Genomic DNA, 21,530 nt, shown 5'->3' with positions numbered 1-21,530 from the left:
AGCTCGGTGGCAAATCACTTGCCTAGCACACCGGAGACCCTGGATTTGATTCTCAGCACTGAAAAAATTATCTTCCATACAAAGAATCTTCTTTTTAAAAAACAAAGAAACTTTCCTCCCTGAACAATACATATTCTAGACTTAGAAGCAAAGAGAAAGAAAGACAGAAACCAAAACACTATTCTGCTAGAAAACCTGGTGTATGTATGTCAGTCCCAGGAAGTCAGATGGGGTGACTAGATTTGGAGCTTTTCTTGTAGTTGAATTGCAAATGAATTTCTATTTAGAATGGCAGCCATAGCTGCTGCCAGCCTCTCCCTTCACCTTTATGGACTCTTTTTAAGCCTACACTTGGTTCTTGAACTTTATCCAACGTGCTTTTTGGGCCAGCTTCAGTGATTCATCTCCTCCATCTCCAGATTCAAGGACTTCAGCGAGCTAGAACCAGACAAATTTCAGAATAAAACCAATGGGATCACTCCAAGGCGCTGGCTTTTGCTGTGCAACCCAGGGCTGGCGGAGCTCATTGCAGAGGTAAGGGGAAGTACAAAGGCAAGGGAGGTCTGGTGTTTGTAAATGTTCTGGGCATGGCAGCACATGCCTGTAATCCCAGCTTTCAGAAGGCTGAGGCAGGAGGACTGCTGTGAGTTCAAGTCCAGCCTGGACTACAAAGTGAGTTGAAAGCCAGCCTGAACCACACAGTGAGACCATGTCTCAAAAAGATCAAAATAAATAAATAAACAAAGTTACAAATCTGTCCCACAACAAGGTTGGCTTCATGGTGTGGGCCTGGCACTGTCACACACAGCTGCATGCTGCTTAGGCTCTTTCTCTGCTGCAGATATCTTGAAATTCTTAATTTTTAAATCAGGGCTTTCTGCAAATTAAGTAGCTGGTCATGGCTAACAGTATCCACATGACCCACAGCTGGAAGACGGCAGCCCCATTAGTAAATGGAGACATCCCAGTTCAAACAGATAATTAATGGAACCATGGTTCTGGGTCACCCTTTCAAGTAAATTTCCTGACTTGAATACCTTAATATCACTGGACTGTGTTTACCATACTAGTAAAAGTGTTCTCCCGTGCAGAATTTCTAGTCTGTTCTGTGGATGAGCCTGTTCTGTGAACTGGGTATTGGGTAGCATGGGAACTCTACTACCAATGGAAACTCCAGTGGGCGTGATTACCACTCCTGAATTAAAGTCACCTCTTCTCTTAAATTGAAAGAAAATCGGGGAAGACTACGTGAAAGACTTGAGCCAGCTGACAAAGCTGCACAGCTTCCTGGGGGATGATGTCTTTCTGCGGGAAATGGCCAAAGTGAAGCAGGTGAGGCCACCAGGACACCCCCCCACACACACACTGGCTTTGAGGATTTCTCCTCCACTTTCGAAAGCCAGACCACCAAAAGCTTTTCAGTGAGAAGGGCCCTGGCCCCATGCACTGTCTCCACAGGAGAATAAGCTCAAGTTCTCTCAGTACTTGGAGAAGGAGTACAAAGTGAAGATCAACCCATCCTCCATGTTTGACGTTCAGGTGAAGAGGATTCATGAATACAAGCGGCAGCTCTTAAACTGCCTGCATGTGATCACCATGTATAACCGTGAGTCATCCCCGCAGACTCCAGGGCACCAGAGAGGTGATGGGAAGGGGGATGGCATCAGGTGCCATCAGCCTCGCCAGCCTCGCCCACATCCCATCCACTTCTCCATCTTTTTCAGGCATTAAGAAAGACCCAAAGAAATTATTCGTGCCTAGGACGGTAATCATTGGTGGCAAAGTGAGTTGACCGTATTCCCTGGGCTCTTGGGGGCTGTGAGCTCTTGCCCTGTCTTGGCTTCATCAATGGTGGCTCTTACCAGTGTCTGCTGTTCTTCCCCCAAGGCTGCCCCAGGATATCACATGGCCAAAATGATCATAAAGCTGATCACCTCCGTGGCAGAGGTGGTAAACAATGATCCTGTGGTTGGCAGCAAGTTGAAAGTCATCTTCCTGGAGAACTATAGGGTGTCCCTTGCTGAAAAAGGTACTGTCCTTGTTGCAAACCACAAAGGAGAGAGGCAAATGCTAGGAACTGCACAGCATGGAAAACAGGTGGCTGAGCCTGTTGAGGAGACAGGATCTGAGGACAGAAGCTGGCTCTCCTGGACTGAACAAGGCAGGAGCTTTTAAGATGATCTAGGTGACGATAAAAGTGGCATTTTCAGACCCAGTGTCATGGAATTACGATGTACAATCAAAATATACAGCCGATGCTTAAATGTAATAAACTTATTACAGTAAAAGACACTAATCCCACTCAGACTACTCCTCTGGCTTTGAACACCCTTAGCCCATCATCTTTGCTATTTTCCGAGGCAGATCTGGAAATCCTCTTTCAGGGCTTTACAAGGGTTTATCAAAAATACAGTGGATGCTACACCAAGTGCCGTCCAGTAGAAAAGCAGGCTTCTAAAACCAGCGTGATGCAGCATCATCACCTTACTCACTGAATCTAGGACTATGCAACTTCTGGCTCTCCTCCAAGTCAAAACAGCCATGCATGGTAAATCCTCTGAATCAATTCAGGTCACTTATGCAGTCATGACAGCGCAACTAAAGACACAAAAAAGAACTTCCAAAACCGTGTCAGAAAGTGACAAGAATGATGGAATGATGACTTTGAAACAAGGGCAGTATTTTGAGAAGCATTAATGGTAATAAATTTTCAATTTAAATATTTACCGTATGTTCCAGTCACACCTAACAGTTCATTTGCAAGTGCATTTTTTTTTTCTCCCAGCAGGCAAAAAAGCCAGAGGCTGCCCTGCTGCCTTGGCATGGTCTTGGTGGGGCTCTAAGAAGGGAGGAAAGGTCATCAGTTCCCAGCCCGTTTTGCAGGAGAACAGCAGGTCCCCAAACTGCAGATGTTCCTCTGCTTCTGCATAGAAGGGCTGCTATTTGTTCACGTAACAACAGGGAACAAGAGCAGACATCAGGTTGACTTAGCTGTGCTTCAGACCGGCCCTTGAGAATCAAACACAGAGCTCCCACATGGGGCCAGGCTGGTGGGGAGCTGCTGGCACCTTCCCTTATCTGTATCACCTGCTGCCAGAGCACCACGGATATGCAAATGCAAATGCCAGCTGCGTATTCACCTACTTCCCAAATTGAGACAGAAAGGGAATTTTCTTGTGAGGTCCCCTGAAGTTACTGTTTAAGAACTATCTGCCTAAAAAAGGCCATGTCCCTAAGTAGTGCAAATAAGCATGAATATAATCCACAAATAAACACTCAAAAGAGAGAGTTAGTCCCCTTTGTAATGAAAACGATGGGCGGGGGTATGGCAGCTCTAGTTTGTGTGTAAATCATGCTAAGGGGTGGGGCTTTCCCTGCGGTGAAAGTGGAAGTGGGGAGGTATAGACCGCTAGGAATATAGCAGTCCAGGGTCCTCAGCTTCCCAAAGAATCTAGGGAGACTTCTGAATTTTATGGACCCAGAAAGAGAAGTTGCAGTGTATTTTACAAAGCAGAGAAAGCCGGCATGCTCCTGTAATCCCAGCACTTGGGAGGCTGAGACAGGAGAGTCATTCGCAAGGTCAAGACCAGCCTGAACCACAAAATGAGCTCAAGGCCAGCCTTAACTGCAGTGAGACCCTGTCTCAAAAAGACAAAAAAAAAAAAAAAAAAAAAAAGCAGAGGAAGTAAAAATAAACTACAACAAAAACTGGAAAGCCGCAATGGAAGAAGAAAATATAGTGGCAACATCCGTAACCCTGAATCAAAAGTCAACCCTCTTGAAATTTTATAGACCAGAAAAGAGGCCTATAGGCAGGCAGCTATGTAGCTCCTCACAGATGAACAAAGTGATTGCCTGTCACTTTAAAGGAGAGTCAGCAGTGTCCTCCTGCATCCATTTGAATTTTTAATCTTGATGTGCCCATATTCATGAACACAACAGGCCAGCCAGAAAAATGCTCAGATGTAGCACAAGGGGATGCAGAGACCGAGTCAGTAATGTTAATGTGCCTTTCTCACAGTCATCCCAGCCACAGACCTGTCGGAGCAGATTTCCACTGCCGGCACTGAAGCCTCAGGTACAGGCAATATGAAGTTCATGCTGAACGGGGCTCTGACCATTGGGACCATGGATGGAGCCAATGTGGAAATGGCAGAGGAAGCCGGGGAAGAAAATCTGTTCATCTTTGGCATGCGAGTAGATGATGTGGCTGCGTTGGACAAAAAAGGGTGAGAAAGCCATTTCTGTGTGTTGGGCAGGTGACTTCCCGGAGGATGTGCGTCTCAGAGGGCTTCCTGCCCACACAGGTGCCCCATGGTGGCTGCATCGTATGAGATGTGACAGCGGAACATCTCTCATAGGAGTGAGGGAAGCCACCTGGTGCAGAGCAGTCCTGGTAAAAGTAAAGGATGCTTAGGTGCCAGTACACAGAGGAGTTGCTACTTGTTGAGCCATTGCAGCCTCGAGCAGTTCTCTGTATCTGTGACTTAGTTCTGATGGAAAGATGAGCCAGGACCTATAATTTAAACCACTGTCTAGGCTTCTTTTTAAGATTCCAAAAAAGTAGATCCAAAGGTGGGAGAGAATAAAGAGGGACATAAAGAAACGCTCAGGAACATTCTTTTTCATTTAATGTCTAGATAGGTTTATTAATCGCAGTTCAGGCAAGAAATGAAGAGTAATACCCAAAGGATCTCCACAGATAACAAAATTTGGAGGGTATAAAATATAATCTTGAGCCTCAGAAATAAATTACACTTCACAGCCACAAAGTTTAAGAATCTGTGGGTGCAGCTGGTCTCCTAAGAAATGCTTGTTTTCAACCATGAAGACTGCTTTGAAATTAATCTTGCTGTGTTCTAGCAGATCAGACTATTGCTCTGTGTACACAGAGTTTCCAACATCTACTCCTCTCAGTGTTTATGGTTACATAGACTGAATCAAACTTAGGGAGAAAATATACTTCAGGGTCTATTAAAAATTATCTATACCCTTGGGACTTCCGGGAGAACATGGCGGACAGATAACAGCAACTACTGGAGGCTCTCTGAAAGACTCGGCTCAGAAGCCAGGAATGGTGCGGACTAAGGAGACATAAGGCGGTAGAGATATGCTCTGCTGACTCAGGAACGAACTGGGCTGAGAGAAGCCAACTTGGAATGCAGTCCTGGTGCTAAAACAGGAACAGAAAAGACTCGGTGTGGAGGCTGGAACCGCGCCATTGTAAGCCGTGATTTGGGTTTCCCGCCGCGCGGCGGCTGGCTGCCTCTACAGTGGCTCAGCAAGGGGAGAGACGTGCAGAAGCTCTGAGAACGGCAATCTGCGAACGGCAGGGAGGTGTGCACTGACTTGTGGTGAGGTGAGTGAGAGAAACTGACACTCTACCACAGTTTGACTCCAGCAGAGGACTTTCTGGGCCCGAGCAGTCCTGCGGGAGCAGGGCGCGGTGGCGACTCCAGCCACACATCCCCCTCTCAGGCGGGATTGGTGAAAAGTCCCTGGCCTGCGTGAAGCTGCCGGCGGACCTGGTAGGCTGTCCCAACCCAGATCCCAGAGCCTGACGGTGGCCGGGAGGGGAGACGCGTAGGCTGCCTGGTCCGTAACTCCCTGGTGCGCAGCGGTGAGCGGGAACAACTAACTGGCGCAATTCGATCAGGCTGTGGCTGACTGGGAGAGAAGCTGGGCCTCTTATATAAGCTTGCATATATAAGGAACAGAGAAGAAGAGGCAGCATGGGAAGAGGCAGCAACAAGAAAGGCTCCTCGGCCCCCAATTCTGAGAAACAGGCAATAGCAGACACCACACCAATACACATAAGGCACCATATAGAGAGCCTCATAGACCAATTCAGGAATGAAGTTATCAATGACCTGAAGCTAGAAGTATGCAGAATAGTTAGAGAAATGCTAAGTACCACCCAAGAAAAAACAGGTGGTGGAATGGAAGAACAGAAAAAAAGGGGAGAATTGTTTGATGGAGAAAACAGAGAAAGCATAGAATACGTGAAGCAGGTTCAAAGGGACTACCAAGATACTAAGAAGTCTATAGAAGACTGGCATAACAGCTTGAAAGAAACTAAGGACAGACTATCTGAACTGGAGGGCAGACTTGTAATATGGGAGAATGAAATGAAAAACTTCTTAAAAATAACAAAGAAACAAACAGCAATAATACAAAGACAAGAAGATGATAAGAGGATCCATAACTTAAGGATTAAGAACATAAAAGAAGAAGTAGGGACACAAACAAGTGAACTACAAAAGCTACTCACAGAAATAATCCAGGAGAATTTTCCTAATTTAGCAAAAGGTAAAGATACTCAGATGTATGAGGCATACAGGACCCCAGCTACCTACAACCCAAACAGAGCAACACCCAGGCATATAATAATAAAAATTCCAGAAATTCAATACAAGAACAGAATATTAAAAGCTGTAAGAGACAAGAAACAGACCACTTACAAGGGAACACCCATCAGAATTACAGCAGATTTCTCTGCACAAACCATCAAATCACGAAGAGCGTGGGGGGAAATAATTCAAGCATTGAAAGATAATAATCTCCAGCCAAGATTGAGATATCCTGCACAACTGTCCCTGGAAATTGATGGAAAAACAAGGTGCTTCCAGGATAAAGAAGAACTGGGGGAATTTGCAACCACCAATTCAACTCTACAGAGAGTATTGCAGGATATTCTAAAAAAAGAAAAATACAAAGAATGCAGAAATAATGGCAGAGAGGCCACAACGAATGGAGCAGAGAACAAAATGAAGAAGACAAACTGACAGCTACGGACAGAAAAAGAGCTTAACAGAAATGAGGCAGAGAAGATTGGATGATAGGAACAGCTATTTTGGAGAAAATGACATCTTAATAGGTAATACAGATTTAGTATCATCTTGTTTTGAAGTCTCATCTAGCTTTTGTCCTTCTGTCTCCAATGGTCTAAATAGGCTGTATCTTATTGGATTTTATTATGTACGATAGTATAAGCAAAAACCTTTTAAAGACAAGGAGATTATACAGAAACCATTGTTCATTTTGTTAGTTGATTCTAAATACTCTGTAATACTGTCATTCTCTTGAATGGTTTTACATTGTTTTGATATACTTAATGCTACAGTATACGAAGTTGTACTCAAGGATTTCAAAGAAAGAAACAATATGGTAACTACGTTTAGGTTAGGATTATCTGGTGGTGAAACCCTATTCTGCTTAAATGGTTATGTTTTGATCTGCGCTGTTTCGTTGTTATGCCCTCTTTTATCTCAATCTCCACTCCATTATTTACTTTTTTATCTTTATCCTTTTAATTAAAGGAAAAAAAAATAGCAGGATATATTATAGTAACCCACTTTGACTTTTCATTACCTTGATTTAAAGCCCTGTATTACTCTCACCATCTGGTTTTTAACTGATGTTCCCCTATTCTGTTTTGCTGGATAGTATCAGGTTCGAAAGTTTAGGCATCAGCTGTGAAGATAATGAGATTCATTATGACGCCCATTCTCGTTGACTTTTATCTACTTTTGAAGACTACAATGTCTCCAATGTTTTGGTTTTGTCGGTTTTATTCTTTACTGTTTTGTTCAATTGTATTATAACTAATGATATAGGCAATTCTATTAGAGATAGCGGGAGGCATTATGGTAACCATTGTTGATCACCTTGTATTATGTTTTTACATTATCTATTATGTTCACCCTTTTGACTTGACCGATTCTGTTCTGTTATGTCACATTTGGTTTTACTCTCTTCCAAAAAAGTAATAAGAACCGTGGGAGCAATGAAACCCAAAATGTGTAATAGTCATGGTACAAAAGAGAGGAAAAGAAAGTGCTCCAAACTATATAACTGCATGTATATTTAAGTGTATAAGATAGAAAATGATATCACAGAGTTTTATTGGATCAATGAACAGAACTGTTTGCAGTATCATTGATGGAATGTCCACTTTACAAGCTTTAATTTTGTGACTTGAACAATTATTTCTAAGATGACAATATGTAATCCATTAACTAGTGATTTCCTACTGTTCATTTTTTTTCTGTAAATCTGTATAACTTGTACCCTTTCCCTCCTTTTTTTTTCTTTTCTCCTTAAATAAAATTAAAAAAAAAATGAAAAAAAAAAATTATCTATACCCATGGGGGAATTAATAATGGTTTCATAAATGCTGGTATTTCTGAATGCACTTGTGTGGCTGATGCAGCGTTTTAACAGGTCATCAATCACATGCACTAACAGAGCCTGAATGTCACCACCCATCCGTCTTTCCCTGCAGGTACAAGGCAAAAGAGTATTATGAGGCACTTCCAGAGCTGAAGCTGGTCATTGATCAAATTGACAATGGCTTCTTTTCTCCTGAGCAACCTGACCTCTTCAAAGACATCATCAACATGCTATTTCATCATGACAGGTGAGTTCCCCCAAGGAATTGGTATAATTTGGGCTGTAAAAAGGGCACAAAACATTTTGAGCCAATGACAGTTCACTCAGGTTAGCATAGATCTGTGATCTGATCAGCAACTCAGAGCGTAGGAAAAAGAATTGGTCTCCATCAACAATGTCAGTAAGGGTTAAGGAATGAAACCCTCAAGAAAATGCATGGCTCTCGAGACCATAATGCTAAGTGAATTAAACAAGACACAGAAAGTTAAATAGTGCGTGGTTTCGCTGATGTGAGAAACCCAAAATTAAATAATTTAAAGAACAAAAGAAAAGAGAGATGATAAGAAACAGGTAGATTTTGTGGAAGATAAAAAGAGGGGAGAGGAGAGGAGAGGAGTTAAAGTGACCAAGATGTAAATGTGTATGTACTAAGTCCCCAAGATGAATGCAACTATTATGCATCGCTAAGACATACTAATAATTTTTAAAGGGGGAGGGAGAATAAAATCTTCCAATCTGCTGTCCTTTTTCTCCTTCCACTGATAATGCATCCATATGATGACATTTTCACATGCAGCAAGAACCACAAAAAAGTAGCAGGCTGCTAAACACTTATGAATGGAAAGAGGAAGTTTTGGTAAACTAATCATGCCTGACATTAAGAGAAGAGAATTTTAAGTGGAATTTTAGCGTGCATCTATTAATGGAGCTTGCTCTTTTGCTTTTTCCTTCCAATCACAAAACACAGGTTTAAAGTTTTTGCAGATTATGAAGCATATGTCAAATGTCAAGAAAAAGTCAGTCAGCTGTACATGGTGAGTAACTTGCAGAGACTTGTGAAAGAACTCAGTTTACTGTGGATAATCAAATTGCTTTCTTATTAAATCTAAATCATAGGGGGCCCCTCTTACTACTGAAAAGGGGGCAGGATAGGCTGAAGATGTTGCTCAGCCATGCGGTACATGCCTAAAATGTGCATGGCCATATGTTCTGTCTCCAGCCCCCCCAAAAAAGAAGTGAAGCAACTTTCCAGGTACTTCAGCTCAAAACATGACTTTCCTGAGTTTAAGCAGAGACTGGGATTTGAAGTTTCCATAACAACTGTAAATTTTTAATATCCAAGTTAAAAATCACCAGTGATTCATCACTTCTTGAGCACCTACTTTGTAGGAGACATGGCTTGGCAGGTTGGAGGTATAAGGCCTCAGAGATGCAGTGGAGCCTTGGGCATGGTGCTGAGCCCTGAGACACAGCACGGGAAAGCCTCCTACCCCTCTAACCCTGGAGTTGTCGACCCCACCTCGCTGTCACCAGAGCAGCTGTCCCAAGGTACAGAGATGCTTCCGCCCCTAGGCGCACAAAGCTTCTAACCCAGTAGTGGGCAGAATCCACCATCAGTATTTGAAAATCCAGCCAAGATGTTTCTAAGGCTGAGCCTTAGTTTACTGGGATAAGGATCAGATCCCCCAGTCATTGAAAATTACAAAGTAAGTCCCACTTCGGACCACTCATGGGGTCAGGCTGTATGAGTAGAGAAAAAATGTGTAGAAAGAGGGTTAACTCGTGCTGAATATTTTTTAAAAGACATGACCACAAAAAAAGGACCATATCACCCAAAAATTTTTAAAGGGCTAGAGCCACATGAATAAGCCTTCCCATGCAACATTATAATTCTTTATCCAATAGCCCTCTAGGTATAGAGCTGGAAGCGAATCACAGGAATCCCAGAGCAGTGCATATAGGAGAGCTTTGTGCTCCAACATTTCTCTCTATTCTTCCTCAAAACAAGTGACAGGCAGTCCCTAAAGTCACCCCCCACATCCCCAGGGGGTTGTTAAATAGGACCATTCAAAGCCCGTGCTACTTTCCAGCCCTTAGTTTCTGTCTGAGTCACACCAGTGCCCCTAGATTCTCTGCAGACCCTGTAGAGTGAGTCTAAGCTAGTGGCTGTGAAGATGTGAAACTGGCTGGACCAAGCTAGGGGGCACACACAGCCCCCCATGGACTCAGCATTGGAGGAAGGTGAAGGACCACCTCAAGAAATGCAAAGGAAACAAGGCAGGAAAGGAAAATAAGGACAAGGACCAGTGTAACTGTCAGGTCACCCCGTGCCTCTCCTCTGTAAACTATGGCCCAAGTCCAGAGATCCAGAAGCCCATTTGACACAGTTCTGCTTGCTCATTAGTGCAAACTACAGTTTCCCATTCTTCACAATAATCATCTCTGGTTGAGGCTGAGCAAACAGGACCTGCAGAGCCTGAAGTCTGGCCATCACTCGCTTAAATAGCGGAATAAAGGGAAGAGAGGAAGCTCTTATTTGCTTTTATTATAATAAAGCTTGCAAAGCCTGAATAAATATAATTTCAGGCTCTGTTTTATGGTACCTGGAGGTATGATGACAGGTTTAGTTTCTGTTTTAAATGCTTATAAAGCATTCGAATAATACCCATAAACTTTCAGAGTTTTTAGGAGCAGAGGCTGTTTGGTTTGGTTTGGGGGGTGTTTTGGAAAAGGGTCTCATTATGTAGTCCAGGCTGGCCTGGAACTTATGCTGATCCTTCTACCTCAGGCTTCCCGAGTGCTGGAATTACCTGCGTGTACCACCATGCCTGACTCAGCATTCTTACACAAATATGAGGCTATACATTTAATGTCTTCTTATAGTTTTTATACAGACTTTTTGTATAAAAGTTTGTGATTATATTTAAGGTTAAAGCTTTAATTCACCCTGTTCTGAAACCCCAGTGGAGTCTTTGGGACTCCATGTCAAGGGGCATGTACCTTTAGAGAACAAAACAGCTAGGTAGGTCAACAAAGCCTTTCATTGCGCTGCCTGCCTGCATTACACTCACAGAGAGCATTCAGGGGTGGAGTTTTGAAGCTGTGTGAGCAACAGGTTAAATGTCTCAACCTGGTGTGTTGTGGGGCATAAATTGCCTTCTCCTCCTGCCCAGTTTACAAAGAGATCGCTCCATCCATAATAAAGTGCGAGAAACACGGTGTTCACGCCCCAGCACTGTAACCACAGTAGGAATCACCAGTTATGGAACTGTATCCTCACTCTCTCTTCAAATAAAAAATACTGCTTTTTCATTCCTGAGAGCAATATACTCTAAATAGGAGAAAAACGTAGTCTACCCTACCTATGTGTCAGCTCTGCAGCAAGTGTGTTTATAACTCACTGGAGTGCTGTCATTTCCCTATGAGACACGTTTGACCTGATGTCTGTCGCCAGGCCTGCTGGCCACCCAGACCCTAGGCTACATATACATCTGTTGTTTACAGAATCCAAAAGCCTGGAACAGGATGGTGCTCAAAAACATAGCTGCCTCGGGGAAATTCTCCAGTGACCGGACAATTAAGGAATATGCCCGGGACATCTGGAACATGGAGCCTTCGGACCTAAAGATTTCCCTGTCCACTGAATCTAGCAATGAGGTCAACAAAACCAAAGGAATGGCACTGTAAACTGTCCCCAGCAAACAGAGCTTCTTATGGAATGTGAACATTTTTTGCAACATTTGTTGATTTTGTTTTGTGTTTTGTCAGCTGATATTTAGTATGTCTGGGCATGGGAAAATACATGACTATATTTAGGGCTAAAAATAAAGTGTCAATTTCCAAAGGCTGAATAAGTGTCAAAACTTATTACTAGACAACAGGTCTGTAGCCTTCTAGGACTTTCCCTAAAACTAACCAGAAAGCTAGAAAACTGCCTGGAACCTTTTAATGCCATTAAATGAACTAAACTAAAGTTGAAATTCTTTTACTACATTGAGACGCATTTCTCACACTGAATCAAATCAAAGACCATGAATTTGGTCTATGCAGGCTTCTATAACAAAGGGTCATAAACTGGCTAACTTATAAACAAAAGAAATTTTATTTCCCATAGTTCTGGAGATGAAAAGCCCAAGATCAGGGGCCTGGCAGATTTGGTGACTAGTGAGAACCAGGGCTGGCTCATGGATGGGCCTTCTCACTGTGTCCTCCCCAGAGAGAGGTACTCTGGGCTTATTTCACTAACCAGTTGATAAGAGCCACCCCTCAGGACTTCCTACCTCCTGAAACCATCACGTTACTGAGTAGGTCTCAGTTTTTGGATTTGGGGCAGACACGGACACCAAGCCACAGCAACCAACTTATTCCCAGAATGTTTGTTAACCGTATATTTTAGATGGGATCCAACATTTACCGGGTTCTGATTCTCCACACCACCCAGCGCCCATGCCTGCCTTACTAAAAATAACAGGTGGTTTGGTTTGTGGAAGCTTGTAGGCTTTCAGCTCCAGTAAGCAGCCTTGTTCAGTTTTGCATCAAAGAAGTATACCTCGCAGGTCTGCAACTGAAGATGCTGCTCAGAGCTCACGCCCACTGCTTGCTCAGGAAATCTCTGCAAAAAAAGGACCCGGATCGGCTCACACTTGTTCCTCCTCCTGGTCTCAGTAAACCAAAGCAGCCCAAGTTGCCTTTACAGGAAGACAAACATATAGCAAAGCAGTTCGTACCTCACAACTCTTACAAACATGACACTTCTACAAAGATGGTTGTGCTGGAAGCCAGGAGGAAAGATAACCATCTTGACCCTTTCTTTATTCCTATAGGCTGCATGTGCAATTGCGTAGAGCTGAAAGAGACAGAAAGGCAGAAACTCAGGGATGGCAATTTATTTTTTTGTATTTTAAAGAGAATAAAACAAAGTAAAACAGAACAAAGCAGATCAGAACGAAACAATGCAAGCAACACAGGACTTCAAAACAAGACAACAGGAAATCAGCAGTGGCTACCATAACGTCTCTTGTTGTCTTCGAAATGGTTTCCCATATCTTCACACACAATGAATTCAAACAAAACAAAATAGTATGAAACCGATCAAAACAAAAGAATGAAAGCACCATAGGCCTTCAAAACCTGATAATAGGAAAATCAGCAATGGCTACCATAATGTCTCTTGTTCTCTTCAAAATAGCTGACTACACCTTCACACATATTGAAATTGAATAATAAAAAACAGACAAAAACCAATCAAAACAAAGAATAAAAGCACTATTGGTCTTCAAAACAAGATGGTAGGCAATCAGCAGTAGCTACCATAATGTCTTGTTTTCTTCTAAGTAGCTGCTAATACCACACAGGTAATAAAATCAATTGTTGTAAACTCTTTAGGAGAGGATCTAGGCATGTATAAGGCTATACAGGTACATTTATTCTTTCTGTATTAGAGGAAAAAACAAAATACAAGAAACAAATAAATAACACTAATTAAGAGCCCAAAACAATAAGATAGGCTTTCAAAACAAGGCGTTGGAACATAAATAAGGTTGTTATTTTACATAATTATCTGTACAAGAGTTACTCAAAGTACCAGATATAGGGATGGCAGTTTAAAGCCACAGGTCTGCTATAATTTTCCTAAAAGACACAAAAACAACCAACGCAGAGAGCGTTCTCATTAAGTCAGACACATGGGACTCTCCAGACGTCCCTGGGGCTCCTGTTCCTGGTTGCTAATGGACTAGGGGTGCTATGGGCCACTCTAGAACAGGTCTGTCTAAAGGGGAAAAACCATCTGGCTTTGGGGAGCCCACACAGAGGTTTCCACAACAGCCCAGGATCTTCTCTGCACTCGGGCCAAATGAATGGCTGAGTGACCCCTCAAAATATTCCTTTAAGCTCAGTAGTCAACTAATTGGCAGTGTGGATAGCAGGCTATTTAGGGGCATAGAGAATCCCACGTAGTATCAGGGATCTTCTCTTAAGCACTCATCAAAATCCAGCTGGATGAAAAAAATAAAAGGAAAATAAATATATATGTTTCTGTGGCCTCTAATTTTTTAGCTTACCTTTTTTGCATCTTCTATTGGCACTGTTCTGTCATCCTCTCCATGTAAGATGAGAAGAGGAGAAGACAGGAATTTGACGCTAGGGACAAGTGGGAGAACACAATTCAGTTCAGGAGCTATATCTTGGGATTTATCTTAAGGCGTCAGCAAAACAAGAGGTTTGCCCAAAACATAAGAAATCCCTTTGTTTCTTTCCAAGGAATGACAGTTTCATATACAGACAACTCCCCATAATAATTTCTTCTCCAATCTAGTTTCCCTCTCTTCTAATGGTGCATAATGTAATCAAGTATTTAATTGATTTAATTTACTTTTATGTTAGATGTATTAAAGAATACTGAAACATTGGATTTGCACAGTGTACCTTATTTCATCTTGTTTTATAAAACCTAAAATGTTTTCATTAAAAGGCTACAACAGGCCAGGCACAGTGGCACAGGCATGTAATCTCAGCACTCTGGGAGGCTGAGGCAGGAGAACCACAAGTTTGAACCCAGCTTAGTGAGATCCTGTCTCACAATAAGAAATTTTGAAAAGGCCCAGTGAGGTACTTAAGTGAAAAGGCCCTGCATTCAAAAAGGCTGAAAAACAAAAGAAATGAAAACCTCCAGATAATAAAAATGACCTCAGAACCAAGGAGCCTTTTGTGTAGTAATTCATTTTTTCCCATTGCTAGTAGAAGATGGACGTGAAATTACTAGATTTCATTGGCTTCCATTTGGGCTCCTAGTTTGGTCATTCAAAAAGGCTATGGCACAAAGAATGACATCTCTCTGTCCAATGACATTTCTCACATAATATTTGCTTTTCTTCTAACCTCTGATAACCAAGAATTCCTGCCACCATGACTCAGTCAGTGTTACTGCTGACAGCATTAGACTTCCATGAGTGTGGTCCTGACAGCTGTCTGTTTAGAAGCATCCTTAAAATCTGCACCTGTCAGAAGCCAACCTATCAAATGCTGGGCACTGGATTTGCTGTCAGGTTAGTGGGCTGGGTATTAAGTAGGTTTGGGTTACACAGAGAATTTGGCGTAGAAGTCAGGAATCCCTTTGGGATTACTGGATAGATAACTCCTTTATGACTTCAGAAAAAAGGCTGGATTGATGAAGATATAAGGAAAATAGAAATGCTGAACATTTATATGAACCATATCCCTAAATGTACTGCCCATCTAAGGATGCCAAAATGATGTCATAACATTCCATATTATAGTGATTCTGATTTATCATTTAGTAAAACACATGGGATTGCTATAAAATAACAATAACAAATTCTTAGATTCCTATAGAATAACAACAGACATCTTACTTTTCATCATTAGCGAAGGTTATTCTGTCTTCTTTTAGGGAATCGTTAAGTACACGTAAACATCTGGGAAACTTCTGGCAAATCTATTTTTAAAAAAGAAAAGAAAACCATTGTTATCTGACCCCCAGCTGTGTCATTGTGTCTCAGTGTGAGCCATGCTAACATAGAAGCAGTGACTGTTTAAATATAAAAAAACTTCTCACAATTTTTATGATCTTAAAATGTAATTCATGCCATCTTAGGGAATTTAGAAAAAAAGGAACAAAAAAAGCACACATTTTTCTACCATCGTAGAGAATCACGAGTAACACTTACGTTTTGCTTCTTGTCTTGATTTAACACACAAAGTACATCACAGACCTTTATTCCTCTCTGCTCATAAAGAAGCAGGGATATGTAACATCTAAGAATTTTTTCTGCTATACATATAATTAACCAGTATGAAAAAAATTCTGATTCGTCAAAAGTTCGGTAAAAGTATGCAATACCTTGATAATCGGCTTGAGATCGGAACAGTAGAAACTACTGAATGTGATGTAATATAACAAGTCTTTAAAAGACATATTAGGTTTGGACATTGACCCCAGGACCTCAAATACATCTACACATCGTGAATTTTTTCTATAACGGCAACTCCAGTAAATAGAAGGTTATCTAAATCTGAGTTTTGGATATTTTGAGTAAGCCTGTAAGTAAACTCATTGACGTGCCCTTAAAAAAACCCATTTCTACTGAAAGGAGGTGTAAAAGATGGAAACCCTGAGCCCTCAGCCCCTTCTTTACACCTCTACATCCACCTCCACACTGCACCCCTCATCCACATGCTTCTCCCCATCCCCACTCTCCCAAGCCACCTTCACCCTGTTTGGAAGCTGCTGACAATCCCAAATGGCTGCAGGTCTCTACCCTGACCTCTGTAATCCCTTTCCAACCAGCACAGTTGACTGCTTTATCCTGCAAATCACATCTTCACACTTTTGCTTAGCCTTGACTGAAGGCACTTGGCCTTGGAGGCTCTGCATACTCTAGAGGCTGCCTCCTCCCCTGTCACTGAGCTCCTTCCTGTCCACCTTCGGGCTCCAGGCTTCATGGTCTCTGCTGCTGGAACATGCCAAGTTTGCCCACACTGCAAGGCACTCACCTGTTTTCTCTTGGCCTAAGACCTCTGAATTTTGCCAATGCAGCAGGCTTCTTATGGTCAGCCTGGGGAGTACTTCTGTAGGTTATTTTTTCCTAAGCAGCTGTTAACCCTTGGCTTCTACCACTCAGCTGCTCTCTATCACATTATTTTATTGCTTCTGAGGTGCTACTGGATATTTTCTTTTTGCATATTCTTATTGTATATTTCTTATTGTATATTCTTATTGTATATTCCCCCTTCTTCATGCTAAGGGCCAGATTTTCTTGGTGTTTTTTGTCTGTCTGTTCCTTTGCTTATAGCCTTCTGATTTCCTCCCTCCTGGAATTGGACTCCTCAGAAGAAAATTCAGTAAGAGAAGCCCTTCAGCAATAAATCACAAATTCTGAAGGAGGGAGAAGAAAGCAGACTCAAGTCCCCTCCGTCCATGATTGCTCATCCCTACCAGCCAGGGCCACCCTTGGAGACTGAAAGGTCACATCACCCCCACTGGCCCAGACCATGGCAACCAGCTCCTAACTGGCTGTCCTACTTTCCTCTGTCTTGGGTGATGCCACCAGATACATGTTCTTAAAACGCCAGCCATGCAAAATTAGCTACTATAAAGCTGTGGGGATGCCACACTGTCTACTAAAGACAACTGCTAGCTTGACAGGAAGCCCATCCACAACTGGCCACCATGTTCCATTCTGAGGCTGCTGCCTCCAGCTGCTGTCTGGAGTTAGATGGCCTTTTCTCTTCTCAAAGGCATGCAACAATTCCATAAGCCTCTGAGTCTCGATTTCCCTCCTCTGTAACTAGAAGCAGTGGTGTCACCACACTGAGATGCTGGCAGGATGTGACAGAGTCACAAGAGTGAAAGGCATCCATGGAAGCCCTGCATTGACTCGCGGGTATTTTATAGTTACAGCTGCCTTCCCAGCCTGGTCTTGCCTCCTCTGTTTTTCCTTACTTGCAGGAAAGGAGCTTAGATCCTATCTCTCCGGAAGATCTTTGCTAACCACACCTAGATGCAAGGAATGAAGACTCCTTTCTTAATTCCTTCTATCCTATAATTACTCCTCTGGATCTTCCCCTGCTAGTTATTAATCTGCCCTGTAACAGCAAAAGTGGGAGATGGGAAGGACCATTCGGTGGGTGCTTATGAGCAGCAGGAAACCTTACATACATTACCTTACCCTGCGCTTTAGGTATTATCAGCCCCATTATTAAAAACGAATGGGGAAACTCAGAGAAAGTGAACAACTTACAAAAAGTCCTACAGGCTTGGTGGCAGAGGCCAGATTTGAACTCAAACTTGCCTGGCTCTATCACCATGATCATTACCCACATCATTGTGAGTGACAAAATAGATTCCAAGGCAAAATCCCCATTGCTGCTTTATGGTCCTATTTATGTCCTCTCCTCTCCAGTGAGTCAGAAAGCTTCCTGAGGTTGAGGGCCCAGACTTTGTACTCCCTGCATCTGTCTCACCCTGCTTACACTCTCTTAGCCAACAGTAATGCTCAAATCTGGCACCTTGCTTGAGGAGGCAGGCAGTGAGCGCTGACTCATTACAACTGAGACCATTAAAGCATTAAACATTATTAGCCCACAGTTGCACAGCTATGGAGTTACAACCCTGGAAATCAAATTTGGGCACACAGCAGAGGAGGATTCTTAATCTGCAATACCATGGCACCATGGCATGGCAATACCTGCAGAACCTGAAGGATGGTTACGCTTCTAGATCACCGAAAACCTCAACCACACACAGCCCTTGACTTAGGATGGTTCGACTTACAATTTTTGGACTATGATGAGAGGGGAGGGATATGCATTCAGTAGAAACTCAGTATTTTGGATTTTGAATTTTCCTGGGCTAGCGATATGCCTGTGGTCCTGAGCAGCAACAGAGGGGAAGGAACTGGGAGGCTACAGTGTTGCACCTGCTAGCTACGGTGCTGGCAGCACAGGTACGGCAAAAACTTTGTTGACTTAGGACATTTTCAGGCTACAATAGGTTTAGGAGCATAAAACTTCATCATAAATCAGCAAACATTTGTAAAGTCTATGGCATTTTTATCTGGGCGTGGTGGCGCGCGCCTGTAGTCCCAGCTACTCGGGAGGCTGAGGTGGGAGGATCGCTTGAGTCCAGGAGTTCTGGGCTGCAGTGCGCTATACCGATTGGATGCCGCACTAAGTTCGGCATCAATATGGTGACCTCCCGGGAGCGGGGGACCACCAGGTTGCCTAAGGAGGGGTGAACCGGCCCAGGTCGGAAACAGAGCAGGTCAAAACTCCCGTGCTGATCAGTAGTGGGATCGCGCCTGTGAGTAGCCACTGCACTCCAGCCTGGGCAATATAGTGAGACACCGTCCCCTCAAAATTTACCTGTTCTAATAACAGAGGTATTGTTACAGACTACATCTTTTGCCAAAAACAACTATCAAAACTGGACAAAATATTTAAATAAAGAAAAAAACCCTCTCTTGAAGGTGTCAGACAGCTACCAAGGCAGTGAAGAGTCTAGATCCCAGAGAGAAGGGAAGACCAGAGAGATGAGCCCGGCACTCCGTGTCACCTTTGTCCTTGAGACACAGCTGTGGAGCCACAAGGAAGCAAGGAGAGGCAGAGGGACCCAGAACAGATGACCCAAATAGAGCAGAGCCTGGTAAGGAAGCAGATTTGAACCCAACTATATCATAATTACATTAAATATAAATAGGCTACTACAGCTCACAGACAAATCTAATGTTCTTAAAAAGAAATTAAGACCCTACAGTATGATGCTGGTAAGAGATGCATGTATTAAATATACACGTTTGAGAAGGTTGGGATTCTAAGAACAGAAAAAAAAAATACCAATAAACAGTAATCAAAATAAACACTAAACACTGGGTAATGCTGAATTTAAATCAAGAAACTATCAATGGCAAGAGAAGAGTAGATATTTCAGGATAAAACCACTGGTTTACTTGGAAGAGTCAAAGCCTACATTACTATATTCCTGGGTACATGTACCTAATAATCTAACCTCAAAAAACCTAAAGCAAAACCTAGCAGGACTAAAATGGAAACAGCTCCACAGTCATAGCAGTATTCTTCTGGGAAAACTTGGAAAACAAGCAGTACAAAAATCAATATAGATGCAGAAGAACTGAACAGCACGATTAATAACCCTGATCCATTTGACATAAACAGAACATCACAAACAGTGAATATGTTCTTTTTAAGCATGTGGCAAATTCACCAGAATTACCATATGTTGGGACATAGCACACATTTCAACAAATGTCAAAAGATCGAAATAATATAATGTATATTTTTGGATCACAGTAGAATTAAGGTAGAAATCAATAACAAATATAATAAAACCTCCAAATGTACAGGAGTTTCGAGGCATTTCTAAATGGTCCATGTAGTCAAAAAAGAAATCAATAATATTACAAAATATATTGATATTTTGATGCCAAAACAACATTTCAAAACTTATGGGATGCAGCAGCAATGTGGTTTAGGTAGAATATATTCTCACATATATATTATAAATGGAAAAACACTGACTATAAATTATTAGATAATAAGTACCATCTCAGAAAACTGTCAAGGAATGAATGAAAGAAAAAATAAAAGGAAGGGAATAATATCCTCGATCTTAAGGTGATGGAAAGGTAATAATAAAAGCAAATTTAAAAATTAGTAAAATAGCATACAGTAAAGATGGAAAACACAAGCCAAGCGTGGTGGTGCATGCTGTCATCCCAGCACTTGAGAGGCTGGAGGCCAGAGGACACTGCAAGTTTGAGACCAGCATGGGCTACAAAGTGAGCTCAAGGCCAGTCTACACAGTGAGACCCCATCTCAAAAAAAGACCAAAAAAAGATGGAAAACACAAAGTTGGCTATTTGAAAAGTCTATTAAAGTTAGTTCCTGCTGTGAGTGTTGGCTGCTAAACGCTCACAGCACTTCTCTCCTTGACAACACTGGCGGACAGAAGCCACTCTTCCTGGAAGCTTACACCAGCCTCCTGCCCCACCCCTCTCCTCTACTCTAGCAGGAATAAAAGCCCTTTCAGAGTCCACAGCCCACCTGGATAGTAGGTGTGTCCTGCTTTTTCCGTCCCAAGGCTACTAGCTTGGTTCCTCAGCAGGTCTTTCCTTCCCACATTTCTCCTCAGTAATCACATCCCTGCCTTGGGCTTTGCATTCAGATGAATTCAACCTGAAGCTGAAACTAGAGAAACCGTAAGTAATAAACACACAAGCATAAACAAAACTAAATGGTAACACAGTGTTCATGGATTATAAGGCTCAATATTAGAAAGGTGCCAATTCCCCCAAATCGATGTACAGATCCCAAGTGCGATTCCCAAGTCATAGCAATATTGGCAAGATCATTCAAACAGTATGTGAAAATGTAAAGGATCAAGAATAACCACGGAGGCCGGGCATGATGGTGCACACCCGTAACCCCAGCACTCAGCAGGCTGAGGTAGGAGGGTCACCATGAGTTCAAGGCCAGCCTGCCCTACATAGTGAGTTCAAGACCAGCCTGGACTACAGAGCAAGATCCTCTCTCAAAAAATAAATAAATAAAAAGTGGAAGATAAAAAAAAATAATAGCCACGGCACCCTTGAGTAAGAACAAAGTTGGAAAACTTATACAATCATTATCAAGCCCTATTATAAAGCTATAGTAGTTAAGAGATGTTGGCATTCATATAAGGATGCACAGGTGGATAATGGACAGAAACGAGAATCTATCAGCAGGAGGGTGTGTGAGTGTGTGTGTGTGAGAGAGAGAGTGTGTGTGTGTCCAATGCTGGACCAACCGAATCTCTACTGCCATACAAACATCCAAACCTA

The 21,530-nt window shown here is 42.5% G+C and overlaps 2 protein-coding genes across 3 annotated transcripts in view; one reads left to right on the top strand and one right to left on the bottom strand.

Annotated features, from left to right (window-relative positions):
- Pygl (glycogen phosphorylase L) overlaps nt 1–12,026 on the top strand; it is a 53,447-nt gene extending 41,421 nt beyond the window's left edge. Inside the window, exons 12-20 of the mRNA XM_003471926.5 lie at nt 420–534; nt 1,231–1,332; nt 1,459–1,606; nt 1,725–1,783; nt 1,888–2,029; nt 4,022–4,229; nt 8,285–8,419; nt 9,140–9,206; nt 11,677–12,026. Of these exons, the coding sequence (XP_003471974.2) occupies nt 420–534; nt 1,231–1,332; nt 1,459–1,606; nt 1,725–1,783; nt 1,888–2,029; nt 4,022–4,229; nt 8,285–8,419; nt 9,140–9,206; nt 11,677–11,859 (1,159 nt within the window). The 3' untranslated portion in view covers nt 11,860–12,026. The remainder of the gene's footprint in view (nt 1–419; nt 535–1,230; nt 1,333–1,458; nt 1,607–1,724; nt 1,784–1,887; nt 2,030–4,021; nt 4,230–8,284; nt 8,420–9,139; nt 9,207–11,676) is intronic.
- A 225-nt stretch (nt 12,027–12,251) lies between these two features.
- The window catches only part of Abhd12b (abhydrolase domain containing 12B), a 37,505-nt gene continuing 28,226 nt past the window's right edge, over nt 12,252–21,530 (bottom strand). For both annotated transcript variants that reach the window (XM_063247504.1, XM_063247498.1), the window contains exons 10-13: nt 15,546–15,628; nt 14,235–14,313; nt 12,900–13,018; nt 12,252–12,784 (exon numbers count right to left, since the gene is read on the bottom strand). In XM_063247504.1, coding sequence (XP_063103574.1) covers nt 12,757–12,784; nt 12,900–13,018; nt 14,235–14,313; nt 15,546–15,628 — 309 coding nt within the window. In that variant the 3' untranslated portion in view covers nt 12,252–12,756. The remainder of the gene's footprint in view (nt 12,785–12,899; nt 13,019–14,234; nt 14,314–15,545; nt 15,629–21,530) is intronic.

The sequence above is a fragment of the Cavia porcellus genome, unplaced genomic scaffold (assembly GCF_034190915.1).
Source record: "Cavia porcellus strain 051 isolate PalLab524CR breed Dunkin Hartley unplaced genomic scaffold, mCavPor4.1 scaffold_1, whole genome shotgun sequence".
Classification (NCBI taxonomy): domain Eukaryota; kingdom Metazoa; phylum Chordata; class Mammalia; order Rodentia; family Caviidae; genus Cavia; species Cavia porcellus.
The sequence above is the reverse complement of the archived record's forward strand: the minus strand, read 5'-3'. Positions and strand labels throughout refer to the sequence as shown.